The 27328-nt window shown below is 50.8% G+C and overlaps 2 protein-coding genes across 5 annotated transcripts in view; both read left to right on the top strand.

The window, feature by feature from the left end:
* Positions 1–15272, top strand: part of SHPK (sedoheptulokinase) — a 28968-nt gene extending 13696 nt beyond the window's left edge. The window contains exons 4-7 of the mRNA XM_016931216.4: positions 309–461; positions 2498–2673; positions 8348–8548; positions 12901–15272. Coding sequence (XP_016786705.1) covers positions 309–461; positions 2498–2673; positions 8348–8548; positions 12901–13313 — 943 coding nt within the window. The 3' untranslated portion in view covers positions 13314–15272. The remainder of the gene's footprint in view (positions 1–308; positions 462–2497; positions 2674–8347; positions 8549–12900) is intronic.
* TRPV1 (transient receptor potential cation channel subfamily V member 1) overlaps positions 2593–27328 on the top strand; it is a 57811-nt gene continuing 33075 nt past the window's right edge. For 2 of the 4 annotated variants that reach the window (XR_010152756.1, XM_063798182.1), the window contains exon 1: positions 2593–2673. Coding sequence is in view for 1 of the 4 variants with exons in the window: in XM_063798182.1 (XP_063654252.1) it covers positions 2668–2673 (6 nt within the window). In the remaining 3 variants the exon portion in view is untranslated. Of the gene's footprint in view, positions 2674–14477; positions 14562–15314; positions 15446–27328 lie in introns of those variants that run through there. The other 2 variants (XM_016931209.3, XM_063798183.1) reach the window with 2 other exon arrangements.

The raw sequence follows: 27328 nt of genomic DNA, 5'->3' as shown, positions 1-27328 counted from the left end.
CGAGGGTCACGGGGAGAGTTCGCAGTGTGTTCAGGCCTGCGAGGCTGCTGAGGAGGCTGACGTCTGCTTTTCCAGACTTGACACTTCCTCCTCTCAGGCCCTTCCCCTGGGGCTGACTTAGGCTGGCTTTGCTTGGGGCAGCTGGGAGGTCCTAATCCCAGGGACCCAGCTGGACTTGAGCCATAGTATATGCGGTTGTGGCTGCCACCTGGCATGGCACAGCTGGTCCCTGCTGCTTGCAGCTAGGTGCGGCACATGCTTCCGAGTTCATGTTATACCGTGTTGGTTGTTTTTGGTATGAAAAACAGCCCAGAGTTCCTGAAGTCGTACGACGCAGCCGGTACCATCCACGACTATGTGGTTGCCATGCTGTGTGGCTTGCCAAGACCTCTGATGTCCGACCAGAATGCTGCCAGCTGGGGCTATTTCAACACGCAGAGCCAAAGCTGGAACGTAGAGACGTGAGTATCACATCCTTGCAGGCTGTTCCTTCTGCTCCAATCTGAAGGGCAACCCCAGAGCCAGTGCTTCAGAGGGTGCTTTCCCATCTGGGAGTGGTGGAGGGTTCCCGGAGGCCAGGATCAGGGTCCAGTGCCCCCGGCCTGTCCCAGTCACGGGGCATGGATGGGCCCAGTGTAAGCACAGCCCTGAGCCCTTGGGTAGGGGCCTCAGCCATGCTGTCCTGCTCCTCCACAGCCGCCCAGACCCCAGGTGGGCTCTCCCTTCTCTGTGACCGTGAGCCCAGTCTGTAGGTTTCAGAGTACAGCTTTCACTCTTTAATACTTAAACTTAGAGAGCCAGGCACGGTGGCTCATGCCTGTAATCCCAGCACTTTGGGAGGCTGAGGCGGGTGAATCACCTGAGGTCAGGAGTTCGAGACCAGCCTGGGCAACATGGCGAAACCCCATCTCTACTAAAAATACAAAAATTAGCTGGGCGTGGTGGAGTGCGCCTGTAATCCCAGCTACTCTGGAGGCTGAGGCAGGAGAATCACTTGAACCTGGGAGGCGGAGGTTGCGGTGAGCCGAGATTGCACCACGGCACTCCAGCCTGGGGGACAGAGCGAGACTCTTGTCTCAAAAAAAAAAAAAAAAAAGAAAAAAGAACTAGAGATAGTAGGCTTGAAGGATGCCTTTTAAGTTCTTTTTGAACAATCATTTGCCTTTTCAGGTACAGAAGTCCAGTGCCCTGTAAGTTCACTTCCTTCAGGGCCCAAATTCTGAGCTCTGAAATAAAACAAAAAGCACCTGGTAGTTCAGGTAAAGGACTTTCCAGCATGTTGTGTGAAGTTGACAGCTTCCCATTCACTAACCCTGAGTGACTAACACGTTTGATATTCAGGAGCCTGCTGCATTTGACTTTGGTTTGGGCTGTGCTCACCAACCATAATGGCGCCGAACCTCCGGCTGCCTCCCTTTGCAGAGGTTTTGAGCTCCCTTCAAACACGGGAGGCTGGACTTGATCACGGCTGCCTATGTTGTTTGTTTTCTTTCCTGGAAGGTGAATCCTAAGTTTATGAAAGCCAGTGTACTCTATTGACAAAGCCTAAGCTTATGGTTTTAAAAAAGCCAGAGAAGCTGCCTGTAAGGGCACTGAATTCTATCCCCACTTCGGCCATGTGTGTCCTATAGCACTTTCCCATGCAGAGTTTCCTGGAAACAAACAAACAACAACAAAAAAGGAAAGCAGCTGGGTGTGGTGGTGCAGGCCTGTAATCCCAGCTGCTTGGGAGGCTGAGGTGGGAGAATTGCTTGAGCCTGGGAGGTTGAGGTTACAGTGAGCAGTGATGACACCACTCCACTCCAGCCTGGGTAACAGAGCGAGACCCTGTCTCAAAAAAAGAAAGAAGGAGCCGGGTGTGGTGGCTCACGCCTGTAATCCCAGCACTTTGGGAGGCTGAAGCGGGTGAATGATGTGAGGTCAGGAGTTCGAGACCAGCCTGGCCAAGATGGCGAAACCCCGTCTCTACTAAAAATACAAAAATTAGCTGAGCATGGTGGTGTGCGCCTGTAATCCCAGCTACTAGGGAGGCTGAGGCAGGAGAATTGCTTGAACCTGGGAGGTGGAGGTTGCAGTGAGCTGAGATGGTGCCACTGCACTCCAGCCTGGGCAACAGAGCAAGACTCCATCTCAAAAAAATAAATAAGTAAAAAAGAAAGAAAGAAGGAAAGAAGGAAGGAAGGAAGGAAGGGGAAGGGAAGGACAGAGTAGGGGAAAGGGAGGAAGGAAGGGAGGGAAGGAAGGTAGGAAGGGAGGAAAGGAGGGAAGAAAGGAAGGAAGGGAGGGAGGGAAGGAATGGAGAGAAGGAGGAAAGGAAGGGAGGGAAAGAGGGAAGGAGGAAAGAGAAGGGAGGGAGGGAGGAAAGGAATGGAGGGAGGGAGGGAAGGAAAGGAAGAAGGGAGGGAGGAATGGAGAGAAGGAAGGGAGGAAGGAAGGATCCCTTAAATTCCAGAAACCTAACTGTGGGTCCATGTGGGTGTCCACTTCTGATTTACAGACTGAGGAGCTCGGGTTTTCCTGTCCACCTGCTCCCAGACATCGCCGAGCCTGGCAGTGTGGCGGGCAGAACTTCCCATATGTGGTTTGAAATCCCAAAGGGGACGCAGGTGGGAGTGGCCCTGGGTGATTTACAGGCCTCTGTCTATTCCTGCATGGCCCAGAGGACAGATGCAGGTAAGTTTTTCTTTTGTTCTGTCCTCAGACTTACACTGTCGCCTGCCTCGTAAGCACCAGCTCTGTGCGAGTCTGCAGGGCACACAGAGCTTAGCAGTCTTGGCATCCTGCTGGAGATCATTATTCTGTAAAGATGAAAAGCACCCTTGTCCTTGCAGGTAAAATCCTCTATTGAGGGAGCTTACAGGCCAGCAGGGCAAGTTCTGTCCCTGAGCACCAACCATCTGTGCTGACCCCCTCTGGGGCTGGGTGAGAGAAACGGCTCTTTCTAGCTTTCTGGTTTCTATGTGACTCCGGGCCCAAGAAAACAGATGAGCTGATGAGGGTTTTGGTTACTGTGTTGGAAGTGATGTCAGATCTGATTAGAAGTGCAGGATAGGCTGGGCGCGGTGGCTCACGCCTGTAATCCCAGCACTTTGGGAGGCCGAGGCAGGCAGATCACGAGGTCAGGAGTTCAAGACCAGCCTGGCCAAGATGGTAAAACCCTGTCTCTACTAAAAATACCAAAATTAGCCAGGTGTGGTGGTGGGTGCCTGTAATCCCAGCTACTCAGGAGGCTGAGGCAGAGAATTGCTTAAACCCGGGAGGCGGAGGTTTCAGTGAGCTGAGATCACATCACTGCACTCCAGCCTGGCGACAGAGCGAGACTCCATCTCAAAACAAAACAAAACGGCCGGGCGCAGTGGCTCATGCCTGTAATCCCAGCACTTTGGGAGGCCGAGGCAGGTGGATCACGAGGTCAGGAGATCGAGACCATCCTGGCTAACACGGTGAAACCCCGTCTGTATTAAAAAAATAGAAAAAATTAGCCAGGTATAGTGATGGGCGCCTGTAGTCCCAGCTACTTGGGAGGCTGAGGCAGGAGAATGTTGTGAACCCGGAAGGCAGAGCTTGCAGTGAGCCGAGATCGTGCCACTGCACTCCAGCCTGGGCGACAGAGCAAGACTGTGTCTCAAAAAAAAAAAAAAGAAGTGCAGAATATTTTCTGTATTCATAGTAAGGGAATCATGGTGAGGCAGAGGCAGCTGTGTCTAGGGCAGGGATTGGCTCTTTTACTCTAAAGGGCAGAAAATATTTTCTGTAAATATTTTCGGCTTTGCGGATCATGCCGTCTCTGTTGTAACTGCTCAGCTGTGCTGTAGGAATTCAAAAGCAGCCATAGACAATATGTAAATGAGCGGGTGTAGCTGTGTTCCAATAAAACATTGTTCATAGACACTGAAATGGGAATGCCACATAATTTTCATGTGTCATGAAAAATTCTTCTTTTAATTTTTTTTCAACCATTTAAAAACGTGAGAACGTGGGACGATATGGCGCTTGGCAGCGCTGGGAGGCTGGAGCCCAGGGCTCGTGGCCATGTTGTCAGGTGCTCACAGGTAAGACAGCAGAGGAGAGGAACCAAGCTATACTCAATCTTAAAGCAGCAGGATGGTCAGAATTAAGTGAGAGAGAGATGCCATCTACAAATCATTCTTCTTCCAAATTTTTTTTTTTTTTTTGAGATGGAGTCTCACTCTGTCGCCCAGGCTGGAGTGCAGTGGTGCGATCTCGGCTCACTGCAATCTCTGCCTCTGGGGTTCAAGCGATTCTCCTGCCTTAGCCTCCCGAGTAGATGGGACTACAGGCGCGCACCACCACGGCTGGTTAATGTTTGCATTTTTAGTAGAGATGGGGTTTCACCATGTTGGCCAGGATGGTCTCAATCTCTTCACCTCGTGATCTGCCCGCCTTGGCCTCCCAAAGTGCTGGGATTGCAGGTGTGAGCCATCGTGCCCGGCCTCTCCGTCCAAATTTTTAATCAGGCATTTGGCTTTATGTCCTGAGTTGCCCTACAAGCAGAGAAGATGAATCATCACCCAGAATGGTTCAATGTATAAAACAAGATCCAGATAACTCTCACCTCACGTAACTGTGGTGGACTGATCAAAAGAGATGTGAAGCTGGCCACGTTTATTGAAAAAGCAGCTTCTTCTGTGTGATTTCTTCAAAATACATGTAAAATCTTACACACATCTTAGCTGCAACGTAGGCTGAAGGCAATTTACGTGAACAAATTGAGTTGTTCTTAAGGCATCATCTCTAGAGGCAGAAAAAAAAATAACAATTTAAGTTGTGTAAATTTAGTTTGCCTTTATATACTACGTTTTGTAAAATCAGTGCTTAAATACAAAATGATTAAACTTGAAAGAAAAAAAAAGTGAGAACATGCTAGTGGGATTGTGAAAAGGTACGGCCTCTTTGGAAAACAGCTGGTAGTTCCTCAAATGTTAAACGTGGAGTTACCACAGGCCCCAGCAATTCTGCTCCTAGAAATACACCCAGGAGAACTGAAAACAAGTGATATCCACACAAAAACTTGCACACAGATGTTCACACCAGCATTACTTATAATAGCCAAAAAGTATAAACCATCTAAATGTCTGTCAACTAATGAATGAATTTTTTTTTTTTTTTTGAGATGGAGTCTTGTTCTCTCACCCAGGCTGGAGTGCAGTGGCACAATCTCAGCTCACTGCAGCCTCCGCCTCCTGAGTTCAAGTGATTCTCCTGCTTCAGTCTCCCAAGTAGCTGAGACTACAGGCGCGCGCCACCACACCCAGCTAATTTTTGTATTTTTAGTAGAGACAGGGTTTCACCATGTTGGCCAGGATGGTCTCGATCTCTTGACCTTGTGATCCACCTGCCTCAGCCTCCTAAAGTGCTGGGATTACAGGCGTGAGCCACTGTGCCCAGCCATGAATGAATTTTTATAATGTGGTATATACACATAGCTAAAAAAGGATTGAATGTTGGATAGAAGAAGTACATTTAAATTTTAAAAAGTTTATTTGGCTGGGTGCGGTGGCTCACACCTGTAATCCCCGCACTTTGGGAGGCTGAGGCGGGTGGATCATGAGGTCAGGAGTTCAAGACCAGCCTGGCCAAGATGGTGAAACCCCATCTCTACTAAAAATACAAAAAATTAGCCAGGTGTGGTGGTGGGCACCTGTAATCCCAGCTACTCGGGAGGCTGAGGCAGAGAATTGCTTGAATCCAGGAGGCAGAAGTTGCTATGAGCTGAGATCGCGCCAGTGCACTCCAGCCTGGGCAACAGAGTGAGACTCTGTCTCAAAAACAAACAAACAAACAAAGAGTTTATTTGAAGATGCAGTGATTTGTGAATCATGGTAGCACCAGACTCCTAGCACTCTGCCAGGAGAGGCAAGAGGGGAAATTTTCATAAAGTATTTGCAGAAGCAAGACAAAGAAAACAATTTTGATAGGGCAGACAAAGCATTTTCTATGCCAAACAGGGATATCTTTCATTATTGCTCTGAGCTCAAGATTTTGACGAAGGCATAAGAATGCTTAAAAAGCAGATCTGGTTAATCTGAGAGCCTGACTTTTATAAACAGTTATCTAATAACTTTTTAATTTTTTTTGACTTTTATAAACAGTTATCTAATAACTTTTTAATTTTTTTTTGACTTTGGGGTAGGAGGTAAACAAGCAAAAATGTCAGCAGATTCAGCGTAGGGAGAGGAAGGTAGAAAGAAAGAGAGGTCAGAAACTTTTACCTGCCAATCAAAAATATATCCCATTGTTTCTGAGGTGTTTGGAATTGTTTGTTTGTTTGTTTAGGTTAAAACTTCCTTATGTGGCCACCAAAATTCTAAATTATTTTTGGTAAGATTCACTCATTTATCTAGAAAAGCAAATGTTCTGAGATGGAGTCTCAGACTCCCTGAATTTAAGTAAACCCATTATTTTCTGTCTTCCTGGAACCTTTTCTACCGGAGGTCTTTTACTAAACCCAATTTAGTTTCTGTCTGACCCAGTTGGACACCTGAAGCTTCCCTTCAGCACCTGTTCCAGTTTCCGTCATGGCTTCCAAACCCAGTCCAGATTTTAAAATGCCCAAATAACTCAGTGAACTCAACACAAGTTGTGGAGTTCATACGTCCAAGAGGGCTTACTGGAGAAGGCCTCCCAATGTGCAGCAGGAAGCAGTGAGTGCCAAGGCTCAGTGGGTACTTATGCCCATTTGCTTGTTGCTCTCAGAGGTCATCGTGAGGTGGGTGGGTTCAGATCCCACTTACGACACCAGATCTGATTAAAGAAAAACTTGGCTGGGTGCGTTGGCTCACACCTGTAATCCCAGCACTTTGGGAGGCTGAGGCGGGCAGATCACTTGAGGCCAGGAGTTCGAGACCAGCCTGGCCAACATGGTGAAACGCCATCTCTACTAAAAATATAAAAATTAGCTGGGCACAGTGGCGGGCGCCTGTAATCCCAGCACTTTGGGAGGCCAAGGCAGGTGGATCAGGAGGTCAGGAGTTCAAGACCAGCCTGGCCAACATGGTGAAACTCCACCTCTAATAAAAATACAAAAAATTAGCTGGGCGTGGTGGCGCATGCCTGTAATCCCAGCTACTCGGGAGGCTGAGGCAGGAGAGTCACTTGAACCTGGGAGGCAGAGGTTGCATGAGCGAAGATCGCGCCATTGCACTCCAGACTGGGTGACAGAGCAAAACTCTGTCTGAAAAACAAAAGCAACAACAAAAAAGAATACTTTGGAAATGAGCAAGAGTGGTATTCACTGCCAATGAATGAAACCTCCTCAGAGAATAAAGCCCTTGGTCTGAGGTCTTACCCTGTCATAGTTTTCTTTTGCTGTGTAACAAATTACCCTAATACATAGTAGCCTAAAACAACAGACATTTATTATTTTGGACAGTTTCTGAGGGTCAGGATTCTGAGTGGGGTGGGATGTCCTGGCTCAAGGTCTCTTGTGAGGTTGCATTCACGCTGGAGCTGCAGTCTTCCAAAGGCTTGATTGAGCCTGGAGGATCTGCCTCTGAGCCCACGCGTGATGCTGTTGGTAGAAGGCCTTAGTTCCCTGGCACATGAGGTTCTCCACAGGGCTGCTCACGACGTGGCACCTGCCTTCCCCGAGAGCAAGTGATCCACAAGACAGCGTGACCGAGACAGGAGTTGCAGTGCCTTTTATGACTTGGCCTCTGAAGGCACACACTGTCTCTTGTGCTTTATTTTCTTCACTAGAAGTGAGTCACTAAGTCCAGCCCACTCTCACGTGGAGGGGAATCAGGTTCTACCTCTTGAAAGGAGGAGTATCGGCCGGGCACGGTGCCTCACACCTGTAATCCGAACACTTTGGGAGGCTGAGGTGGGTGGATCATGAGGTCAGGAGTTCGAGACCATCCTGGCCAAGATGGTGAAACCCCATCTCTACTAAAAATAAAAAAATTAGCCAGGCGTGGTGGTGGGTACCTGTAATCCCAGCTACTCAAGAGGTTGAGGCAGAGAATTGCTTGGACCTGGGAGGTGGAGGTTGTAGTGAGCCAAGATCGCACCATTGCACTCCAGCCTGGGTGACAGAGCGAGACTCTGTCTCAAAAAAAAAAAAAAAAAATTCCTTTGATCAACATCTCTTCAACACCTTGCCCTTCTAACTATCCTGGACATATTTTTAAAACCCCACCCCCTCTCACTGCCAAACTGTGACTTGTGACCTCTGAGTTAGCCCGACAGGCCACCCCCTCTCACTGCCAAACTGTGACTTGTGACCTCTGAGTTAGCCCGACAGGCCACCCCCTCTCGCTGCCAAACTGTGACTTGTGACCTCTGAGTTAGCCTGACAGGCCTAAGCTCTGCTCTCTTCGGACCCCAGTTCTCAACATCAGCACCTCGGTTCAGCTGGCAGCCTCCATGCCTTCAGGATTCCAGCCTGCACAGACTCCAGACCCTACGGCCCCAGTCGCCTACTTCCCATACTTCGACAGGACCTACCTGGGGGTGGCCGCGTCACTCAACGGGGGCAATGTGCTGGCCACGTTCGTCCACATGCTGGTTCAGTGGATGGCAGATCTAGGTAAGGTGTGGCCCACACAACGCTGTGTTCTCTGCCTGTCCTTTCTACCCGGCAGGGTCTCGGAGCTTCACGGAGCTTCATGTGCGGTTTCAGCGTCCACATTGAGGTCTCAGACCCTGCCAGGTCCTGGCATATTTCTCCCATCCTTTGGGATCTGAGCTTGCAGCCTCTTTTCTTCTTGTCCTCCAAGCTGCCATCACCTACTCTTTTCTTTGGGTCAGGCACCCTTCCCCCAACCTTGACTGTGAACCTTCCTAACAGTCTCCCCAGCTTTCCCCCGCCCTCCCTGCTCCCTCTTTTCTCCTCCTGCTCCTTTCTCTTATCCTTGGGGTAGAATTTATGAAGTTTTCTCTGCTCTCCATGGACAGTTGCTCCTTGACTTACAATGGTGCGTATTTCACTTACAATGCACTTATATCCTGAGATGCCTGGCCCATAGGAAGTGCGATGCAGGCTTTTCTTCTTCTTCTTCTTTTTTTTTTTTTTTTTGAGACGGAGTCTCGCTCTGTCACCCAGGCTGGAGTGCAGTGGCATGATCTTGGCTCACTGCAACCTCTGCCTCCCAGATTCAAGGGATTCTCCTGCCTCAGCCTTCCGAGTAGCTGGGATAAAAGGCATGCGCCACCACGCCTGGCAAATTTTTGTCTTTTTACTAGAGATGGGGTTTTGCCATGTTGGCCAGGCTGGTCTTGAACTCCTGACCTCAGGTGATCCACCCGCCTCGGCCTCCCAAAGTGCTGGGATTATAGGCATGAGCCACTGTGCCTGGCCTGATGTAGGCATTTCTTTTCTTTTCTTTTCTTTTCTTTTTTGAGATGGAGTCTCGCTCTGTTGCCCAGGCTGGAGTGCAGTAGTGCGATCTCGGCTCACTGCAATCTCCGCCTCCCAGGTTCACGCCATTCTCCTGCCTCAGTCTCCCAAGTAACTGGGACTACAGGCACCCGCCACCACACCCAGCTAATTTTTTTGTATTTTTAGTAGAGGTGGGGTTTCACCGTGTTAGCCAGGATGGTCTCGATCTCCTGACCTTGTGATCCACCTGCCTCGGCCTCCAAAAGTGCTGGGATTACAGGCGTGAGCCACTGCGCTCGCCCTGATGTAGGCATTTCTTAAAGAAGCACGGTGCGGGGTGGAACCCAGGAGAGTGACTTTGGTTCCCAGCTGTGTCCCTGAGTCATTATTTGGCCTTGGCAAGTCCCTTCCCTTCTGTGTTTTCCCATCTCCAGTGTCTTGTGGTCTTAAGTCCTCGGGTTAGAATTAACTCAACAGCTCATAGCAGCTTTCGCCTCCGTTCGTCCTCACTAAATAGACTGGGGGAGCTGAGGACGCAGGCACTCTGCTAGAGGCCAGGCCTCTCTTCCAGGCCTCCAGCTGGTATGCACCTTCCTTCAGGTACCCCAGAGCTTGGGTCATGGCCCAAGTATTTCCCAGAGAGGAAGAAGAGTATGTTTTAACCTTCCCTTACAACCTTTTTTGGCGCTGTGCATGGTGGCACGTGGCTGTAATCCCAGCTACTCAGGAGGCCGAGGCGGGAGGATTGCTTGAGCTCAGAGTTGTTCAAGTCCAGCTTGGGCAACATAGCAAGACCCTGTCTGTAAAAAAAAAAAAAACACTTTTTTTCCTGAACTTTTACTAAAGAAAGATAAGCACATGATTTAAAAAATAAAATAGCCAGGCGCGGTGGCTCATGCCTGTAATCCCAGCACTTTGGGAGGCTGAGGCGGGCGGATCACCTGAGGTCAGGAGTTCGAGACCAACCTGGCCAATATAGTGAAACCCTGTCTCTACTAAAAATACAAAAGTTAGCCAGGTGTGGTGGCACACGCTTGTAATTCCAGCTACTCGGGAGGCTGAGGCAGGAGAGTCACTTGAACCCGAGATGCAGAGGTTGCAGTGAGCTGAAATAATACCACTGCACCTATGCATTTGCAGAGGTTAAACATTCCCACGGTGTGACTCCTCAGTGACTCTCTAGATTGGTGGGTCTCGGCACTGACCACACCCTGGAAATACTGTGGAGTTTAAAAGCAGCGTTGCATCCTGGTCCCACGGCCAGAAATGCTGATTTATTGGACCTGGGGTGTGGCCCTTGAGCATGATGTTTTATAAAAGTTCCTCAGGTGACTCTGAGGCCTGAAGTGTTAATAAGCACTGCTCTAGAACTGTCTCCTCAGAAAGCCTGGTCTACTGGCCTGGAGTACAGTCTCCTCTGGGAGCTTTTAACAAATGCAGAATGTTAGGGTCAGCCCTAGGCAATCTGAGTCCAAGCTATGTGTTAAAAAGATCCCTGGCCAGGCGTGGTGGCTCACACCTGTAATCCCAGCACTTTGGGAGGCCGAGGTGGGCGGATCACGAAGTCAGGAGTTCCAGACCAGCCTGGCCAATATGGTGAAACACTGTCTCTACTAAAAATACAAAAATTAGCCTGGAGTGGTGGCATGCACCTGTAGTCCTAGCTACTCGGGAGGCTGAGGCAGAAGAATTGCTTGAACCTGGGAGGCAGAGGTTGCAGTGAGCCGAGATCACGCCACTGCACTCCAGCCTGTGTGACAGAGCAAGACTCCGTCTCAAAAAAAAAAAAAAGATCCCTGAGTGACTCATCTGTATGTTCAGGTTGGAGAAGCCCTAGGCTGGAGAAGCCCTAGGTCTAGGTCGGGGGCTCCCCAGCATGGCTGTGTATAAGCATCAACTGCAAGTGTTTACAAATTCCAGCCCTCAGCCTGCAACCCACACCAGTTAAATCAGAAAGTCTGGAGATGGGGCCCACAGTGCTCTCAAGAAACCCCGATGTTGATAACTTTCTTCTTATCAAGGTGATGTTTGCTTTCCCTCAGGTCATGCGAGGTTATAGATCAAAAGTGATTCTAAGGTCAAAGTGTATCGAAACCAAAGGCTTTTTTTTTTTTTTTTTTTTTAAGACTGAGTCTCGCACTGTCACCCAGACTGGAGTGCAGTGGCACCATCTCAGCTCACTGCAAGCTCTGCCATCTGGGTTCAAGCGATTCTCATGCCTCAGCATCCCAAGTAGCTGGGACTACAGGCACACACTGCCATACCTGGCTAATTTTTGTATTTTTAGTAGAGACAGGGTTTTATCATGTTGTCCAGGCTGGTCTGGAACTCCTGACTTCAAGTGATCTGCCTGTCTTGACCTCCCAAAGTGCTGGGATTACAGGTGTGAGCCACCGCGCTTGGCCTTTTTTTTTGTTTGTTTTAAGAATGCAGAGCTGGCCAGGCGTGGTGGCTCATGCCTGTAACCCCAGTACTTTGGAAGGCTGAGGCAGGTAGATCACTTGAGGTCGAGAGCTTGAGACCAGCCTGTCCAATGTAGTAAAACCTTGTCTCTACTAAAAATACCACAGTTAGCCAGGTGTGGTGGTGTGGGCCTGTAATCCCAGCTACCTGGGAGGCTGAGGCAGGAGAATCGCTGGAACCCGGGAGGCAGAGGTTATAGTGAGCCGATAGGATATGTGCCACTGCACTCCAGCCTGGGCGACACAGCGAGTCTCAGAAAAAAAAAAAAAACCCCCGCAGAGCTAACGTGGTGTCAGGGAGAAAAGTCCGATCGGGATTCTGGCTTGACACTGAAAAGCAAGTTGTAGGATGGTCAACTCATCCTTCTTCCTTGGATTTCAGGTGCCCTGTGCACATAACGAGGGTGGCCCATTCAGTGATCGGTCCTGGATCCTGGGATTTCTGATGCTGCTAACGACCCCAATGACATCCATGATGATAGTTTTGTTTGTTTGTTTGTTTTAGATGGAGTCTTGCTTTTGTTGCCCAGGCTGGAGTGCAGTGGTGCAAGCTCTGCTCACTGCAACCTCTGCCTCCCAGGTTCAAGTGATTCTCCTGCCTCAGCCTCCTGAGTAGCTGGGATTACAGGTGCCTGCCACCACGCCCGGCTAATTTTTGTACTTTTAGTAGAGACAGGGTTTCACCACGTTGGCCAGGCTGGTCTTGAACTCCTGACCTCAGGTGATCTGCCCGCCTTGGCCTCCCAAAGTGCTGGGATTACAGGCGTGAGCCACCACGCCCAGCCAATGATAGTTATTAATCTGTATATGCATTTGGTCCCCTTGGTTAAGAAGCCTGTGTTAGGGGTAGGGCTCACGGCAGCACTTATGAGACCTCACCCTGATGTCTGGCTGGGGTCTGCACTGAGACAGCGGGCGGGGATCCAGGGCAGAGTATAGCTAGCCTGGCTATAGGAGTCCCTGAGCCCAGAACCACCAGCTGCAGTGGGAGGAGAAGCAGCAAGTAGCGCTGTTCCCACCCTGTGGGAATTCTCTGTCATGTCAGCCTGCATTGAGGGGGACGCATGAGCTCACACAGATCTTCTCTGTCTCTGGCAGGCCTGGAGGTTGAAGAATCCACTGTGTATTCACGCATGATTCAGGCAGCTGTGCAGCAGAGAGATACCCACCTGACCATCACCCCGACAGTGCTGGGGGAGAGGCACCTGCCGGACCAGCTGGCCTCAGTGACCAGAATCTCCTCCTCTGACCTCTCCCTGGGGCACGTGACCCGGGCTCTGTGCCGAGGCATTGTTCAGAACCTGCACTCCATGCTTCCGATTCAGCAGCTCCAAGAGTGGGGCGTGGAGAGGGTGATGGGCAGTGGGAGTGCGCTGTCCAGGAACGACGTGCTGAAGCAGGAGGTGCAGAGGGCTTTCCCTTTGCCCATGTCCTTTGGGCAGGATGTGGATGCAGCTGTCGGGGCAGCTCTGGTCATGCTCCGGAGACACCTCAACCAGAAGGAATCTTAGACAGCAAACTTTCGCCAAACGACTGCTGTGAATTTTACCTGATTAACATTCCTGACACCATCTGTGGGTCATCCTTTCCCTGGACCGTTCAGTGGACAGCTTTCAAGCAGTGCTTGTTGTGAGGTCCCATCTCGGCCAAGAACTTACCTTCAGAACATACTCTAATAATGCGGCCAGGAGCCGTCAGCCAGATCCCAAATGAGTGCCTTCCGAAATTGACCCACCTGGGAGCTATTTACAAATGTCCATGTGGGAGAGAGAGAGCATGAGAGCACAGTAGCCCAGCCTGCTGGTCAGCAGGCTCATCTGTGGTTCACCTGTAGACAGAGAGCAGATCAATGTGTACTTCAGACACCAGAAAGTCTGGTGGCTTTGGTCCCAAGTGGGAAAAGAGACCTGCCCCATGCCCAGCTTGTGATTATCGTTTTTGGAGACCTGAAGCCCACACTCGGGTCGTATGGACTTCTGGAAAAGTTCTTGTCTCCTGGACTGAACCCTGTGACCGGAGGCCCCTTTCCTAGTCTCATCCTCCCCTGGCTGCAGATGCTTAGCTGGGCCAGGGATTGACCCAAGCGCGATGCAGCAGGCTGGCTCAGAGGACGATGCGGGGCTGTGTGCCAGCCTTCTTGCTGCATGTACTCAGCCTCAGGAGAGCTTGCTGCACCCGGGCCGCCCAGGTCTTCACAGCACAACTGCCTGGAAGGCAGGTTGCAGAGAAGGAGAGGCGGATGGCATGAGCAGCAAGGGGGACCGATGCTGTGCAGCTCACACCACTCCAGAACCTGACAAGGCACCAGCAGGACCCCTTGCCAGGAGCATGTCTGTGCAGCAGTGTTTTTGCCCCTGCACATTCCAGAATCCCTCATGGGAAGGGATGCAGCCAGGCAGACTCCTGCCAGATGGGGCAGGTAGTTTGTTCAAAGAGAACTCTGTATCCCATAGGCCCAGGCTCTCCTTTCGCTTGGCGTGGGCTTTGCTGGCCCACTGTGTGCTCCTGGCTCAGCAGAAACATCCATTTGAGTCAGCATCCCTGTAGGGATCCCAGAGCGTTGTAAGCCTTCCTGTGATTGGTAGGGATGGCTGTGGGGTGGCTTCCAGGAGGGGGCCACCATTGCCGCGTCTACTTCCAGACTCCCAAAGGAGCCCAGGCTCAGGCAGGCCTGGCCCAGAGGCACGCCGGCAACCACGAGTTTGGGAAGCAGTCGTATTCTCTCTCTCTCTCTCTCTCTCTCTCAGTATCCACGACAGGTATGAAACATATTGTCTCTTTATAAATGTCATTTTACAAATTATGTGATTATCTGGAAGCTCTAAGATGAGAGCAAATGCCTGATCATGCTGGCCAAATGTCAGATACTAAAGCCCATGCTTGGCCGGGCACGTTGGCTCCAGCCTGTAATCCCAGCACTTTGGGAAGCCCAGGTGGGTGAATCACCTGAGGTCAGGAGTTCAAGACCAGCCTGGCCAACATGGGGATACCCCGTCTCTACTAAAAATACAAGCCAGGCGTGGTGGCGCGTGCCTGTAATCCCAGCTACTCAGGAGGCTGAGGCAGGAAAATCACTTGAACTCGGGAGGCAGAGGTTGCAGTGAGCTGAGATCGCGCCATTGCACTCCAGCCTGGGTGACAGAGCAAGACTCTTGTCTCATAAATAAATACAAAGCCCATTCTTCAGAGTCTTGTGCCTTAAATAAAACACACACCTCTCTGCTGTGGGAAGACTGTGCAATGGCACAGCCGCAGAGCTTGGTTTGGGAGGTTGAAGTGCTCTGGGGACCATTCGTAGATCGTCCTCAGAAAAGCCTTGCCCTGGTGTTCTACCAGAAAAACGTCTCCCAATCACCCAGGAAAGCTGTCCACAGTAGTCCCCCCTTATCCACAGTGTCACTTTCCATGGGTTCAGTTACCTGCGGTCAACCACGGTCTGACAATATTAAATGGAAAATTCTTCAAATGGTTCCCAAGTTTTCCCTTGTGCGTTGTTCTGAGCAGTGTGATGGAGAGTCTCTGCCGTGCCATCTGGGATGCAAACTGTCCCTGTGTCCCCCACGTCCAGGCCGTAGATGCTCCCCGCCGGTCAGTCACTTAGTCGTCAGATCGCCCGTCCTGGTATCACAGTGCTTCTGTTCAGGTCAGTCTTTTTTTACTTCATTAGGGCCCCAAAGCACCAGAGTAGTGATGCTGGTAGTGATGCTGGCTGTTCGGATATGCCAAAGAGAAACCGTAAGGTGCTTCCTTTAAGTGAAAAGATGGGAAGAAAACAGTCATATGCTGAATCTTCTATCTGTGAAATTCTAAAGAAAAAGAAATTCGTGCTAGTTTTTTTTGCTTTTTTTTTTTTTTTTTTTTTTTTTTTTTTTTTGAGACATAGTCTCACTGTGTCGCCCAGGCTGGAGTACAGTGGTGCAATCTTGGCTCACTGCAACCTCTGCCTCCCGGGTTGAAGCGATTCTCTTGCCTCACCCTTCTGAGTAGCTGAGATTACAGGCTCCTGCCACCACGCCTGGCTAATTTAGTTTTAGTAGAGATGGAGTTTCATCATGTTGGCCAGGCTGGTCTCGAACTCCTGACCTCAGGTGATCCACTTACCTCGGCCTCCCAAAATACTAGGATTGCAGGCGGGAGCCACTGACCCCAGCCTCATACCAGTTTTGCTGTCACACCTCAAACTGCAAAAGTATGGTCACAGTGTGTGATAACTTTTATTAGAGTGTATTGTTAAAACCGTTCTACTTTGGCTGGGTGTGGTGGCTCACACCTGTAATCCCAGCACTTTGGGAGGCCGAGGCGGGTGGATCACCTGACATCAGGAGTTTGAAACCAACCTGGCCAATGTGGTGAAAACTCGTCTCTACTAGAAATACAAAAGTTAGCTGGGCGTGATGGCACGCGCCTGTAATCCCAGCTACTCAGGAGGCTGAGGCAGGAGAATCGCTTGAGCTCTGGAAGCAGAGGTTGCAGTGAGCTGAGATGGCACCACTGCACTCCAGCCTGGGTGACAGAGCGAGACTCTGCCTCAAAAAAAAAAAAAGTTGTTCTACTTTATTGTTGTTGTTAATCTCTTACTGTGCCTAATTTGTAAATTAAATTATATTACAGATATGTATGTGTAGAAAAAACATGGCATATACAGGATCCAATACTAGCCTTGGTTTCAGGCATCTATGCAGGGTCTTGGGACATATCTCCTGTGGATGACAGGGGGCTACTGTATTTTTTTTTTCTTTTAGGCAGAGTCTCCCTCTGTCGCCCAGGCTGGAGTGCAGTGGTGCGATCTCAGCCCACTGCAACCTCCACCTCCCGGGTTCAAGCAATTCTTGTGCCTCAGCCTCCCGAGTAGCTGAGATTACAGGCATGTGCTACCACACCTGGCTAATTTTTGTATTTTTAGTAGAGATGGGGTTTCACCATGTTGGCCTGGTCTTGAACTCCTGACCTCAGGTGATCCACCCGCCTCAGCCTCCCAAAGTGCTGGGATTATAGGCATTAGCCACCATGCCTAGCCTGCTACTGTAATTTTTCTTTCAGCCAAATGAGTTTAAGATGCCGTCATTGCAGCCCTGAGGAAGGTTGCATGAGAGAGAAGAGTAGGCTGAGTTTACCAGAGTCCTCTGTCTTTTGGGAGGAGCCAGGCCGTCTGATCTCAGAGTGGCAGCCTGTCTCGCCTGCCCAGCATGCAGTGGATGGGGTCTGTAGATGTAAGGTTAGGAACGGGATGGACATCCAGCAAGCTCAGGCAGCCCAGCCTTGTGCCTGGTGTGGCCCCGGAACTCTCTGTCCTCTTTCCAGACTCTGCATTCACTCTGCCTCTGAGGACTGAGCCTTGGAGGGTCCCAGTTTGTCAATAAACAGGGCTGTTCCTGCTGCTTCCGTTGCCTGAGGCCTGGAGCCTCCATCTAGGTGGGGGATGAGTGCAGCTGCCTGAAGTCACAACCACGTGCACAACCCACCCTCCTTCCCAGGAGGTGCCAGTAAGTGGTTTGAGGCCGGCATGCTTCTGAAGAAGTGGTGAGCTGGGCTCCTTTGCTGGCCGTCAGTATCCCGATGCTATGAGCCCACGGCAGGGCTGCACCTTCCCCCCGATCCGCTTCGGCCAGTGGGACGTGCACAGGGAATGCCTGTCACTCCTGGGCAGAGGTCTTTAGGAGCCAGTGAGCTACTTGCCACACACCCTTCCCTTTGCCACAAGTGACTGGCAGTGCCCCAGAGAGTGGTAGCTCTGTCAGCCTGGGTCCCTGAGTGAGGACAGTGTGGTGTAGAGTTCTCACCAACCAGCGAGGGACGTGCAGTGGGACAGAGAAGTAAGCGCCCTTTGGTGCGGTGCCTCACACCTGTAAACCCAGCACTTCGGGAGGCCGAGGAGGGCGGATCACTTCAGGTCAGGAGTTCTGAGACCGGCCTGGCCAACATGGTGAAACCCCGTCTCTACTAAAAATACAAAAAAATTAGCCGGGCATGGTGGTCGGCACCTGTAATCTCAGCTACTTGGGAGGCTGAGGCAGGAGATTCACTTGAGCCTGGAAGGCGGAGGTTGCAGTGAGCTGAGATCGTGCCACTGTACTCCAGTCTGGGAGACAGAGCAAGATTCTGTCTTTAAAATAAATAAATAAATAAATAAATAAATAAATAAAAATAAACCTTTGATGTTTGAAGCCACTGAGATTTGGGGGTTGTCACCACAGCAGAGCGGCCTCAGTAGCCTGCACCTGGGACGTCTCCCATGCACCCAGCACAGACCCAGGCAGCCACATTTTCTGAGCGCCCAGTAGTAGCTGGGTGTTCTCTCAGAGACTGCCCCCCGTTGAATTTCCATCGCGAGGCAATGGAAAAATACCAACAGTTGGTTACATAAACAGACCCTAGGAAAAAAAAAAGACACAGACAATGACAGCACCTCTATGCCCAGAGGGAGGAGAAATTCATTCTTTACACAAGTCACATTGAGCTAAACCTCCAAGGGTTTCCATCCATGGTTACTAACGACAGTTAACATTTTTTTTGAGTACCTGCTGTGTACTGGGATCTGATCTAAACTCTACTTGTTTGAATTCATTGAATCTTTTTTTTTTTTTTTTTAAATGGAGTCTCACTCTGTTACCCAGGCTGGAGTGCAGTGGTGCGACCTCAGCTTACTACAACCTCAGCCTCCCGGGTTCCAGCAATTCTCATGCCTCAGCCTCGCGAGTAGCTGGGATTACAGGTGTACACCACCTCACCTGGCTAATTTTTTGTATTTTTAGTAGAGACAGGGTTTTGCCATGTTGCCTAGGCTGGTCTTGAACTTCTGGCCTCAAGTGATCCACCCACCTCGGCCTCAGAAAGTGCTGGGATTATAGGCATGAGGCACCACGCCAGGCCTCATTTAATCTAGAGGGTGGGTAGTGTTATCCCCATTTCACACATGGAGAGATAGATAAACAAAAAAGTTAAGTAACTTACCTGAGATCACAGTGCTAGGATTCAAACCCCAGGGCGAACCCACTCTCTTTAGCAACTAGGCAGTGGGGTCAGGCTAGGTAAATGTATTTCCATTAAAGTGATCGTCATGTCCAGAGTGTGACAAATTGGTGTAACTTGGTCATAGTGCAAATGGAAGGATGTTTATAGGAGTTGTGGCTGGACGTGTTGGGCAGACTGTGAAGGGTCTTGCTTGCCAGGCTGAGGGGATTGGACTGTCTCCTGTAGACAGTGGGGTTTGGAGGACTGGGGCCTTGGGAGTGTAGCTGACAGTGTGGACGCTGGATTGGAGGAATGGTGTTCCGGGAGACAGGAGGCTGTAAAACAGCCTGGAGAGATGGTGGGCCAGACCCAGTTCAGGGCAGGGTAGGGGACTCCAGCCCACCAGCCGCTGCTTTTCCCCCGCCACACACTCCCTGCCTCTGGGCCTTGACCCCGTCCACATCATGTGTATGTGGCTTTCATGTTCTCTACTTTTCTCTTCTTCTTTTTTTCTTTTTCTTTTTCTTTTTTTTTTTTTTTTTTTTTTTGAGACTTTTTGAGAGTCTTCCTCTGTTGCCCAGGCTGGAGTGCAGTGGTGCGATCTTGGCTCACTGCAACCTCCGCCTCCTGGGTTTAAGCAATTCTCCTGCCTCAGCCTCCTGAGTAGCTGGGATTACAGGTGCCTGCCACCACACCCAGCTAATTTTTGTATTTTTAATAGAGACGGGGTTTCACCATGTTGGCCAGGCTGGTCTCAAACTCCTGACCTCAGGTGATCCGCCTGCCTCAGCCTCCCAAAGTGCTGGGATTACAGGCGTGAGCCACCATGCCTGGCCTATTTTTCTCTTCTTCTGAAGTGGACTGAAAGCTCTTTGAGAGCAGGTGCCTAGGTGTCCTCAGCCCTGTCCTCCTGCACCTTAGCTCATGCCAAGGCCCATGTTTGGAATGTCCTCCTTGTGGGGCAGAATCCTTGTCCAAGGCCCAGCCCAAATGGCATCTGCCCGCTGCACAGGGCCTCCCTGGTGACATATACGCCATCGGATTACAACTGCAGGGGAGGCCAAGACCTGGCTCAACATTTGTTGTTGGCATGGCCTGTTGGCCCCAGAGCCCCTGGCCTATGCCTGTTACAGGGTGCCCTGCCCTGCCTAGTGTCAAGAGAGAGCCTGTGCACATCTTCCTTTCCTGTCCATCGTGGGCTTCTTGAGCGCAGAGACCACCCTGTTGACTCTACTGCTCTGCTAGGGGATTTGTATAGCACATGGTGGGCCCTCAGGAGAGAGGATCTCACCTGGCCTCTCCCCTCAGCCACAGGTAGATGGACAGGCCAAGTCTTTGAAAGTGGGAGAGTCCTGATACAGAGATGCTCACTTGCGTGACTCATCAAACATTAAGCAAACCTTGTTTTTTTCATTAAAAAACAATTAGTCATAACTTCGAGCTAATGGCCGGATACAGCTCAGCAGTCAGCAGATGTGGTCCTCAGGCTGAAATAATGAAGATGAGAGCAGTCATCTCTCATGTCTGCCTAGAGCTTTCCCAGGCTCAGAGCCCATTCACACCCACTATCCTGACTAATCCCAGAAAAGCCTCATAAAGCAGGCAGGGCAGGTGTTTTTGGCTGTAATTTTGTGGAGGAAGAAGCAGACCCAGAGGTTCAGCTACCAGCCCGAGTCCATACAGCCGGCATCTAGCACACGCGGGCCTCTTCCATCCAAGGTCCAGGTTCTACCCACCTGCTGACCCTCCATTGGCCCTCGTCTCTCTCGTTCCCAGTCCCTGCCCTGGAACACAGCTCTGCAGAGCGGGACTGCAGTGTTCTGTGCTGACTGGGTGTCTAACCCCTCCCCAGCTCAGACTTCAAGCTCTAGCCACTTCTGGAGGGTGCTGACCATCTCGCAGACCCCTGCCCTCCACGGGAGCTGGTCTTTTAGACTCTTGGGCACCCGGTGACAGGAACACAGAGACGAAATGCAGGAAGGAGGGTATTTTTCTTTTTCTTTTTTTAATTTTAATTTTAATTTTTTGAGATGGAGTTTTGCTCTTGTTGCCCAGGCTGGAGTGCAATGGCGTGATCTCGGCTCATGCAACCTCCACCTCCTGGGTTCAAGTGATTCTCCTGCCTCAGCCTCCCGAGTAGCTGGGATTACAGGCATGCACCACCACGCCTGGCTAATTTTGTATTTTTAGTAGAGACGGGGTTTCTCCATGTTGGCCAGGCTGGTCTCGAACTCCCAGCCTCAGGCGATCCACCCGCCTCGGCCTCCCAAAGTGCTGGGATTATGGGCGTGAGCCACTGAGCCCGGCCGGGGCTCAAATCTTGAGAGGAACCCAGGTGAGTGAAGAAGAGAAATTTCTCTCCGATGGCCAGTGTCAAGAGCTCAGCTTAATGTCAAGAGCTCAGCTTAATGTCAAGAGCTCAGCTTAAGTCAATGTGCCCCCTAGTGGTAACACTAAGAGAAAACTGCCACCATTAGCGATGGTGGCGGTGTTTAGCATCTGTCATTCCAGATTTGGCCCAGCCGCCGGCTGGCGCGTCTGCAGACGCTTTCCTGAGCTGCCTCTCGCTCCCATCAAACCTGAACTTAGGAAACCACCCTCCCTCCCAGAAGTCATTAAAACTCTTCTACTCACAAGGAGTTTTAGTGGGTACATCATTACATAAATGCAAGAACATCCTGTTTCAAATGATGACCCAGAAAACCACACCGATGGCAGTGATGGCCAGCCCTGAGGTCTTGTCCCCACCACCATGTCGAGAGTTTTAGTAGAATCACTCCGTGAAGGTGCTGTTCAGATAAAGCCAAAAACCACGCCAACAAACGTTTCCTGAGTGCTGCTTTGAGCAAGGTGCAGGCTAGGTTCAGAGAGGGGAGGGCAGGCACGAGAGCCGTATTTATCTCACCCTGGAGCCGCTTAAATCTGCAAAGCAAGACACAAGAAAATCATGACCTTAAATGTCTATACAAGATTTAGAAAGCTCCAGACGAGACTAGTAGAGCTGTCACTATCCTTCGGCAGGTGTGTAGCCTGTCTGTGCTTCTTTCCTTATCAGTAAAACGGGGACAAAATTGTACTCACCTCATGAACTCTTAGTGAGGTCTGATGAGATAGTGCATATAAAGTGCTCATGCCAACACCCAGGACGTTGTACGCACTCAACACATATTCACGGCCATTACTGTTGTCATCATTGTGGCCATGAGTACCGCGCCCGTTGCCATAGGAAGCACATTGGTTGAAGTTCCTGTAGGAGTTTAGAAGTGAGCACTTCTGGAGTTGGGCGTGGTAGCTCATGTCTGTAATCCCAGCATATTGGGAGACTGAGGTGGGGGATCACGTGAACTCAGGAGTTTGAGACCAGTCTGGCAAGATGGCGAGACTCTGTTGCTACAAAAAAAAAAAAAAATTCCGGGCGTGGTGGTGTACACCTGTAGTCCCAGTTACTTGGGAGGGTGAGGCAGGAGGATCCTTTGAGTCCAGGAGGTTGAGGCTGCAGTGAGCTATGATTGTGAGTCCCTTGCATTGGGTGACAATGCAAGATACCACCTCTTTAAAAAAAAAAAAAGGTGAGAAATGAGCTCTTTATGCTGGGGCCTTTGGGAGAAGGTGGGATTTGAGCATCCCTAGGGCTCACCTCGCACTTGAAGATGGGTTAAGTGGGGTACTGGGATGGAGGAGGGTGGGGGAAAGGGTGGAGTCAGCACGTTTAGTGTGGCTGGGAAGGGGTGTGCCCAGGTGACAGAAGGTGGGTTTTGGTGGGAGAGGAGACTGGGTCTGTGGGCTCAGGGTGCGGGGGTGGGGCGTGGCTCAGCAGTGGGGACACCTGAGAGGCAAGGGGGCCTGATCAGAATGAGCTTCCAGGACTGTTGATCTGGAGGTGAGGGGTTGTGGGAGGTTGGACCAGGGAAAGGAGGCACTTCTGGTCATTCAGGTGAGAAGAAGGGGCTCCCAGGTAGAGGAGGGATGGACGGAAGCCACAGAAACAGCCCAGGGAGGGCCGAGAAGGAGAGGCTGGAGGTCACAAAGGGCACCGGGTTTGGTGGCCAGAAGGAAGTTGATGCCTTTCCAGGCAGGGACTGCTGCAGGGAGGGGGAGGGGAGTGAATGTGGAGGGAACAGGAGCCCATTGTGGGTTATGCCGGGGGGAGGGGACTTGTGGGCTTCACCTGCAGATTCAGGGAGGCAGGGATGGAGCTCAGGGAAGAGGGCTGGGTGGACTCTGGGTGAAGCAGCCGCTGACTTGGACACATCAGAGAGGTCCTTGGGAGGGGCCAGGCGAAGGTCTCCAAGGACAGTGGTGGAGCTGGAGAAGATAAGGCTGCGGACGGGGTCCTTGGACCCCCAGGTGTGGGGAACGGCAAGAAGAGGAGAGCAGCCAGGGAGTCCCGGCAGGAGTGGCCAGGGCAGGAGGAGGGCCGGGACTTCCCCTGCAGGCCTCTGAGCAGGCACTGTGCCCTGTAGACTCCGGTGATACTGTTAGCACCAAGGGCTCTGTTAACAAAGAGGACAGGACACATTTAGTGATGTGTGCTGTGTTCGCTGGAGATGGTGCTGTCTTTTGTTTTGTTTTGTTTTGTTTTGTTTTGTTTTTTTGAAATGGAGTCTCGCTCTGTAGCCTGGGCTGGAGTACAGTGGTGTGATCTCAGCTCACTGCAACCTCTCCCTCCCAGGTTCAAGTGATTCTCGTGCCTCAGCCTCCAGAGTAGCTGGGACTACAGGCGTGCACCACCACGCCCAGCTAATTTTTTGTATTTTTAGTAGAGACAAGGTTCCACTATGTTGGCTAGGCTGGTCTTGAACTCCTGACCTCAGACAGTCCGCCCACTTCTGCCTCCCAAAGTGCTAGGATTACAGGCTGGAGCCACCATGCCCGGCTCCGTGCTGTCTTTATTGGAGGCAGAAATCACTTTGGAGGCTAAGACAATGGTTCTGGAGAAGAAGCATGACCCTCCCCTTTCCCAGCCATTGCTCTATCCCACATTGTTAGAAGGAAATGATCCCAGAGGACTAGAGAGTTGAGAGGTCACCACTGCTGAGTCTTTTATATATGACAGATCCCACTTCTGGGTCTATATGTGCCCAAAAGAATGGAAAGCAGGGACAGGACCAGATATTTGCACGCCTATGTTCATAGCAGCACTAGTCACTATGGCCAAAGGTGGAAGCAAGCCAAGTGTTCATCAGCTGGTGAGTGGATGAGCAAAATGTGGTCCATCCATCCCGCGCCCCAGTGGAATATTACTCAGCCTTAAAAAGGAAGGAGGGCTGGGTGTGATGGCTCATGCCTGTAATCCCAACACGTTGGGAGGCTGAGGCAGGTGAATCACAAGGTCAGGAGATTGAGACCCGCCTGGCCAACATGGTGAAACCCCATTTCTACTAAAAATACAAAAATTAGTTGGTGTGGTGGCATGCACCTGTAATCCCAACTACTCGGGAGGCTGAGGCAGAAGAATTGATTGAACCAGGGAGGCGGAGGTTGCAGTGAGCTGAGATCACACCATTGCACTGTAGCCTGGGGGACAGAGTGAGACTTCATCTCAAAAAAAGAAAAAAAGGAAGGAAATTCTCTTACAGGCTACTACATGGATGAACCTTGAGGAAATTATGCTAAGTGAAAGAAGCCAGTCACAAAAAGCAAAAAGACAAATACTGTATGATTCCTGACCAGAGGACTCCTAGAATAGTTAAATTCATGAAGACAGGAAGTTGAATGGTGGTCGTTAGGGGGTTGGAGTCGGGAAGGGGAGTCAGCGTTTAATGGGTGCAGGGTTTCAGTTTGGGATGATGAAAAAGTTCTGTGCATGGATGATGCTGATGGTTGTACAATAAGGTGAACGTGTTCAATGCCAGTGAACAGTACAGTTAAAAATGGTTAATATGACATGGGGCACGGTGGCTCACGCCTGTAATCCCAGCACTTTGGGAGGCCGAGGTGAGTGGATCACGAGGTCAGAAGTTCAAGATCAGCCTGGCCAAGATGGTGAAACCCCGTGTCTACTAAAAATACAAAAATCAGCTGGGTGTGGTGGCTCGTGCCTGTAATCCCAGCTACTCGGGAGCCTGAAGCAGGAGAATTGCTTGAACCTAGAGGCAGAGGCTGCAGTGAGCCGAGATCACACCGGTACACTCCAGCCTGGGAGACAGAATGAGACTCTGTCTCAAAAATTTAAAAAAAAAAAAAAATTCATAAAGACAGGAAGTTGAATGGTGGTCATTAAGGGGTTGGGGTCGGGAAGGGGAGTTAGCGTTTAATGGGTGCAGGGTTCAGTTTGGGATGATGAAAAAGTTCCGTGCATGGACGATGCTGATGGCTGTACAACAGTGTGAATGCACTGAGTGCCACTGAACTGTACTGTTAAACATGGTTAATATGGTCAATTTTGTTATATATATTTTGCCACAATTTATTATAATATATAAATATATATTTTGAGACAGAGTTTTGCTCTTGTTGCCCAGGCTGGAGTGCAATGGTGTGATCTTGGTTCACTGCAACCTCCACCTCCCGGGTTCAAGCGATTCTCCTGCCTCAGTCTCCCGAATAGCTGGGACTACAGGTGCCCACAACCACGCCCGGCTAATTTTGTATTTTTAGTAGAGATGGGGTTTCACCATGTTGGTCAGGCCTGGTCTCAAACTCCTGACCTCAGGTGATCCACCCGCCTCGGCCTCCCAAAGTGCTGGGGTTGCAGGCATGAGCCACCGCGCCCGGCCTTTTGCCACAATTTATAAACAAGAATGAATTCTAACGTTCATATTAATTGAAGCTAACATGACACACATAGCATAAATAGGTGTCTAAGCGTCCAGGTGCGGTGGCTCACGCCTATGATCCCAGCACTTTGGGAGGCCAAGGCAGGTGGATCACTTGAGGTCAGGAGTTTGAGACCAGGCCTGACCAACATGGTGAAACCCAGCCTCTACTAAAAACACAAAAATTAGCCAGGCGTGGTGGCACGTGCCTGTAATCCCAGCTACTTGGGAGGCTGAGGCAGGAGAATCGCTTGAACCTGGGAGGCAGAGGTTGCAGTGAGCCGAGATTGCGCCATTGCATTCCAGCCTGGGAGACAGAGCGAGACACCATCTCAAAAAAAAAAAAAAAAAAAAAAGTGACTAAGTGAGGGGTATGGTGGGGTGTGGCATGGTGGGATGGGCCTGGCTTTTATGCCTAGACCAACTTGCGGCCTGGGCAATTATCTAATTATCGGTTGTCTAATTGCCCAGCGTCACACATTTCTCACCTGTAAAATGGGTATGACAGTCTCTGCCCTCCCACTGCCTGGGGTTGCTGTACGGCCTGCGAGAGCGGGTTTGGGAAAGCTCTTTGTCAACTGTTGTGCGGAATTGATGGGGTGGCCACACTTCAATGCCTTGACTCGGGTCAGAGCTTTCAAGCGACCCCAGGCAGGGCTACGAGGGCCTCTCCGGCAGTGGCTGCTTATTCCAGGCTGGGCCTGCCCTACGGCTTGTTGGGGTCCCGTGGGCAGCTGCTAGGATGGTTTTTGCAGGGCATTTGGGCCGCAGCCTGGATGCATACCTAGACCTCACTGTTTTTCTCAGCCAGGGTCTGGGAGAGAATGAAACCTATTTTTCTAGTTATCTGCTGTATGTGACTCTCTCCTGTGCGTTTCTCTCTTGTGGGTCTTCTCTCCTGTGCATTTAGGGTGGTATGAAGTGAAGAGAGAAAACAGACACTTGTGGCCGGGCGCGGTGGCTCACGCCTGGAATCCCAGCACTTTGGGAGGCCGAGGCAGGTGGATGACGAGGTCAGGAGTTCAAGACCGGCCTGGCCAACATGGCGAAACCCTGACTCTACTAAAAATACAACAATTAGCTGAGCGCAATGGCAGGTGCCTGCAATTGCAGCTATTCGGAAGGCTGAGGCAGGAGAATCGCTTAAACCTGGGAGGTGGAGGTTGCAGTGAGCTGAGATCGCGCCATTGCACTCCAGCCTGGACGACAGAGTAAGACTCTGTCTCAAAAAAAAAAAAAAAAAAAAAGGAAATGACACTGATAGTTATCTGTGTTTTGTGGTTCCCTGAGGAACCCCCAGTTGAGAAGAAAGGCTGGGACCTGGCTGACCCAGAAGCCCCCCTCGACGCCAACCCCTACTCCAGGTTTGGGGACCCAGGAACGAGAGGCCTAAAAGAGTTAGGGACTAGTTCAAGGTTGCTCGGACTCTCAAAACAAGTCCCTAATGCCAGGCCAGTACTGTGGGGCGGGCAGCACGACCCTCCATTCCCTCTTTATTTTGAAAACGGAACAGTTACAGGACGCTAGTTTTGACGTCGCTGGCTGTGAATGTCATTTGTGGAGCCGTTTCCCAGACCTCTGGGGGCAGGAGCCACAGGTTTGGGAGGCCGAGCAGCGCCCTCCTTTCCTGAGAGCTGAGGTTGCAGCTCTGGCTGGCTCTGGTAAGTGCTCTGCAGCCCTGGCATGGCTGGAGGAGGGGCGGCGGCTAAGTGGTTTCTGAAAAAGGGCAAAAATGATGGGAAAAGCTTTGGGATCCTCTGGGAATCAGAGCCGCAGCAAAGGCAGCTGCTTGCATCGCTGGAAGCGTTTTTTCCTTG

The sequence above is a fragment of the Pan troglodytes genome, chromosome 19, assembly GCF_028858775.2.
Source record: "Pan troglodytes isolate AG18354 chromosome 19, NHGRI_mPanTro3-v2.0_pri, whole genome shotgun sequence".
Lineage (NCBI taxonomy): Eukaryota > Metazoa > Chordata > Mammalia > Primates > Hominidae > Pan > Pan troglodytes.
Note: the sequence above shows the minus strand (reverse complement) of the source record. Positions and strands in the feature narration are given on the sequence as shown.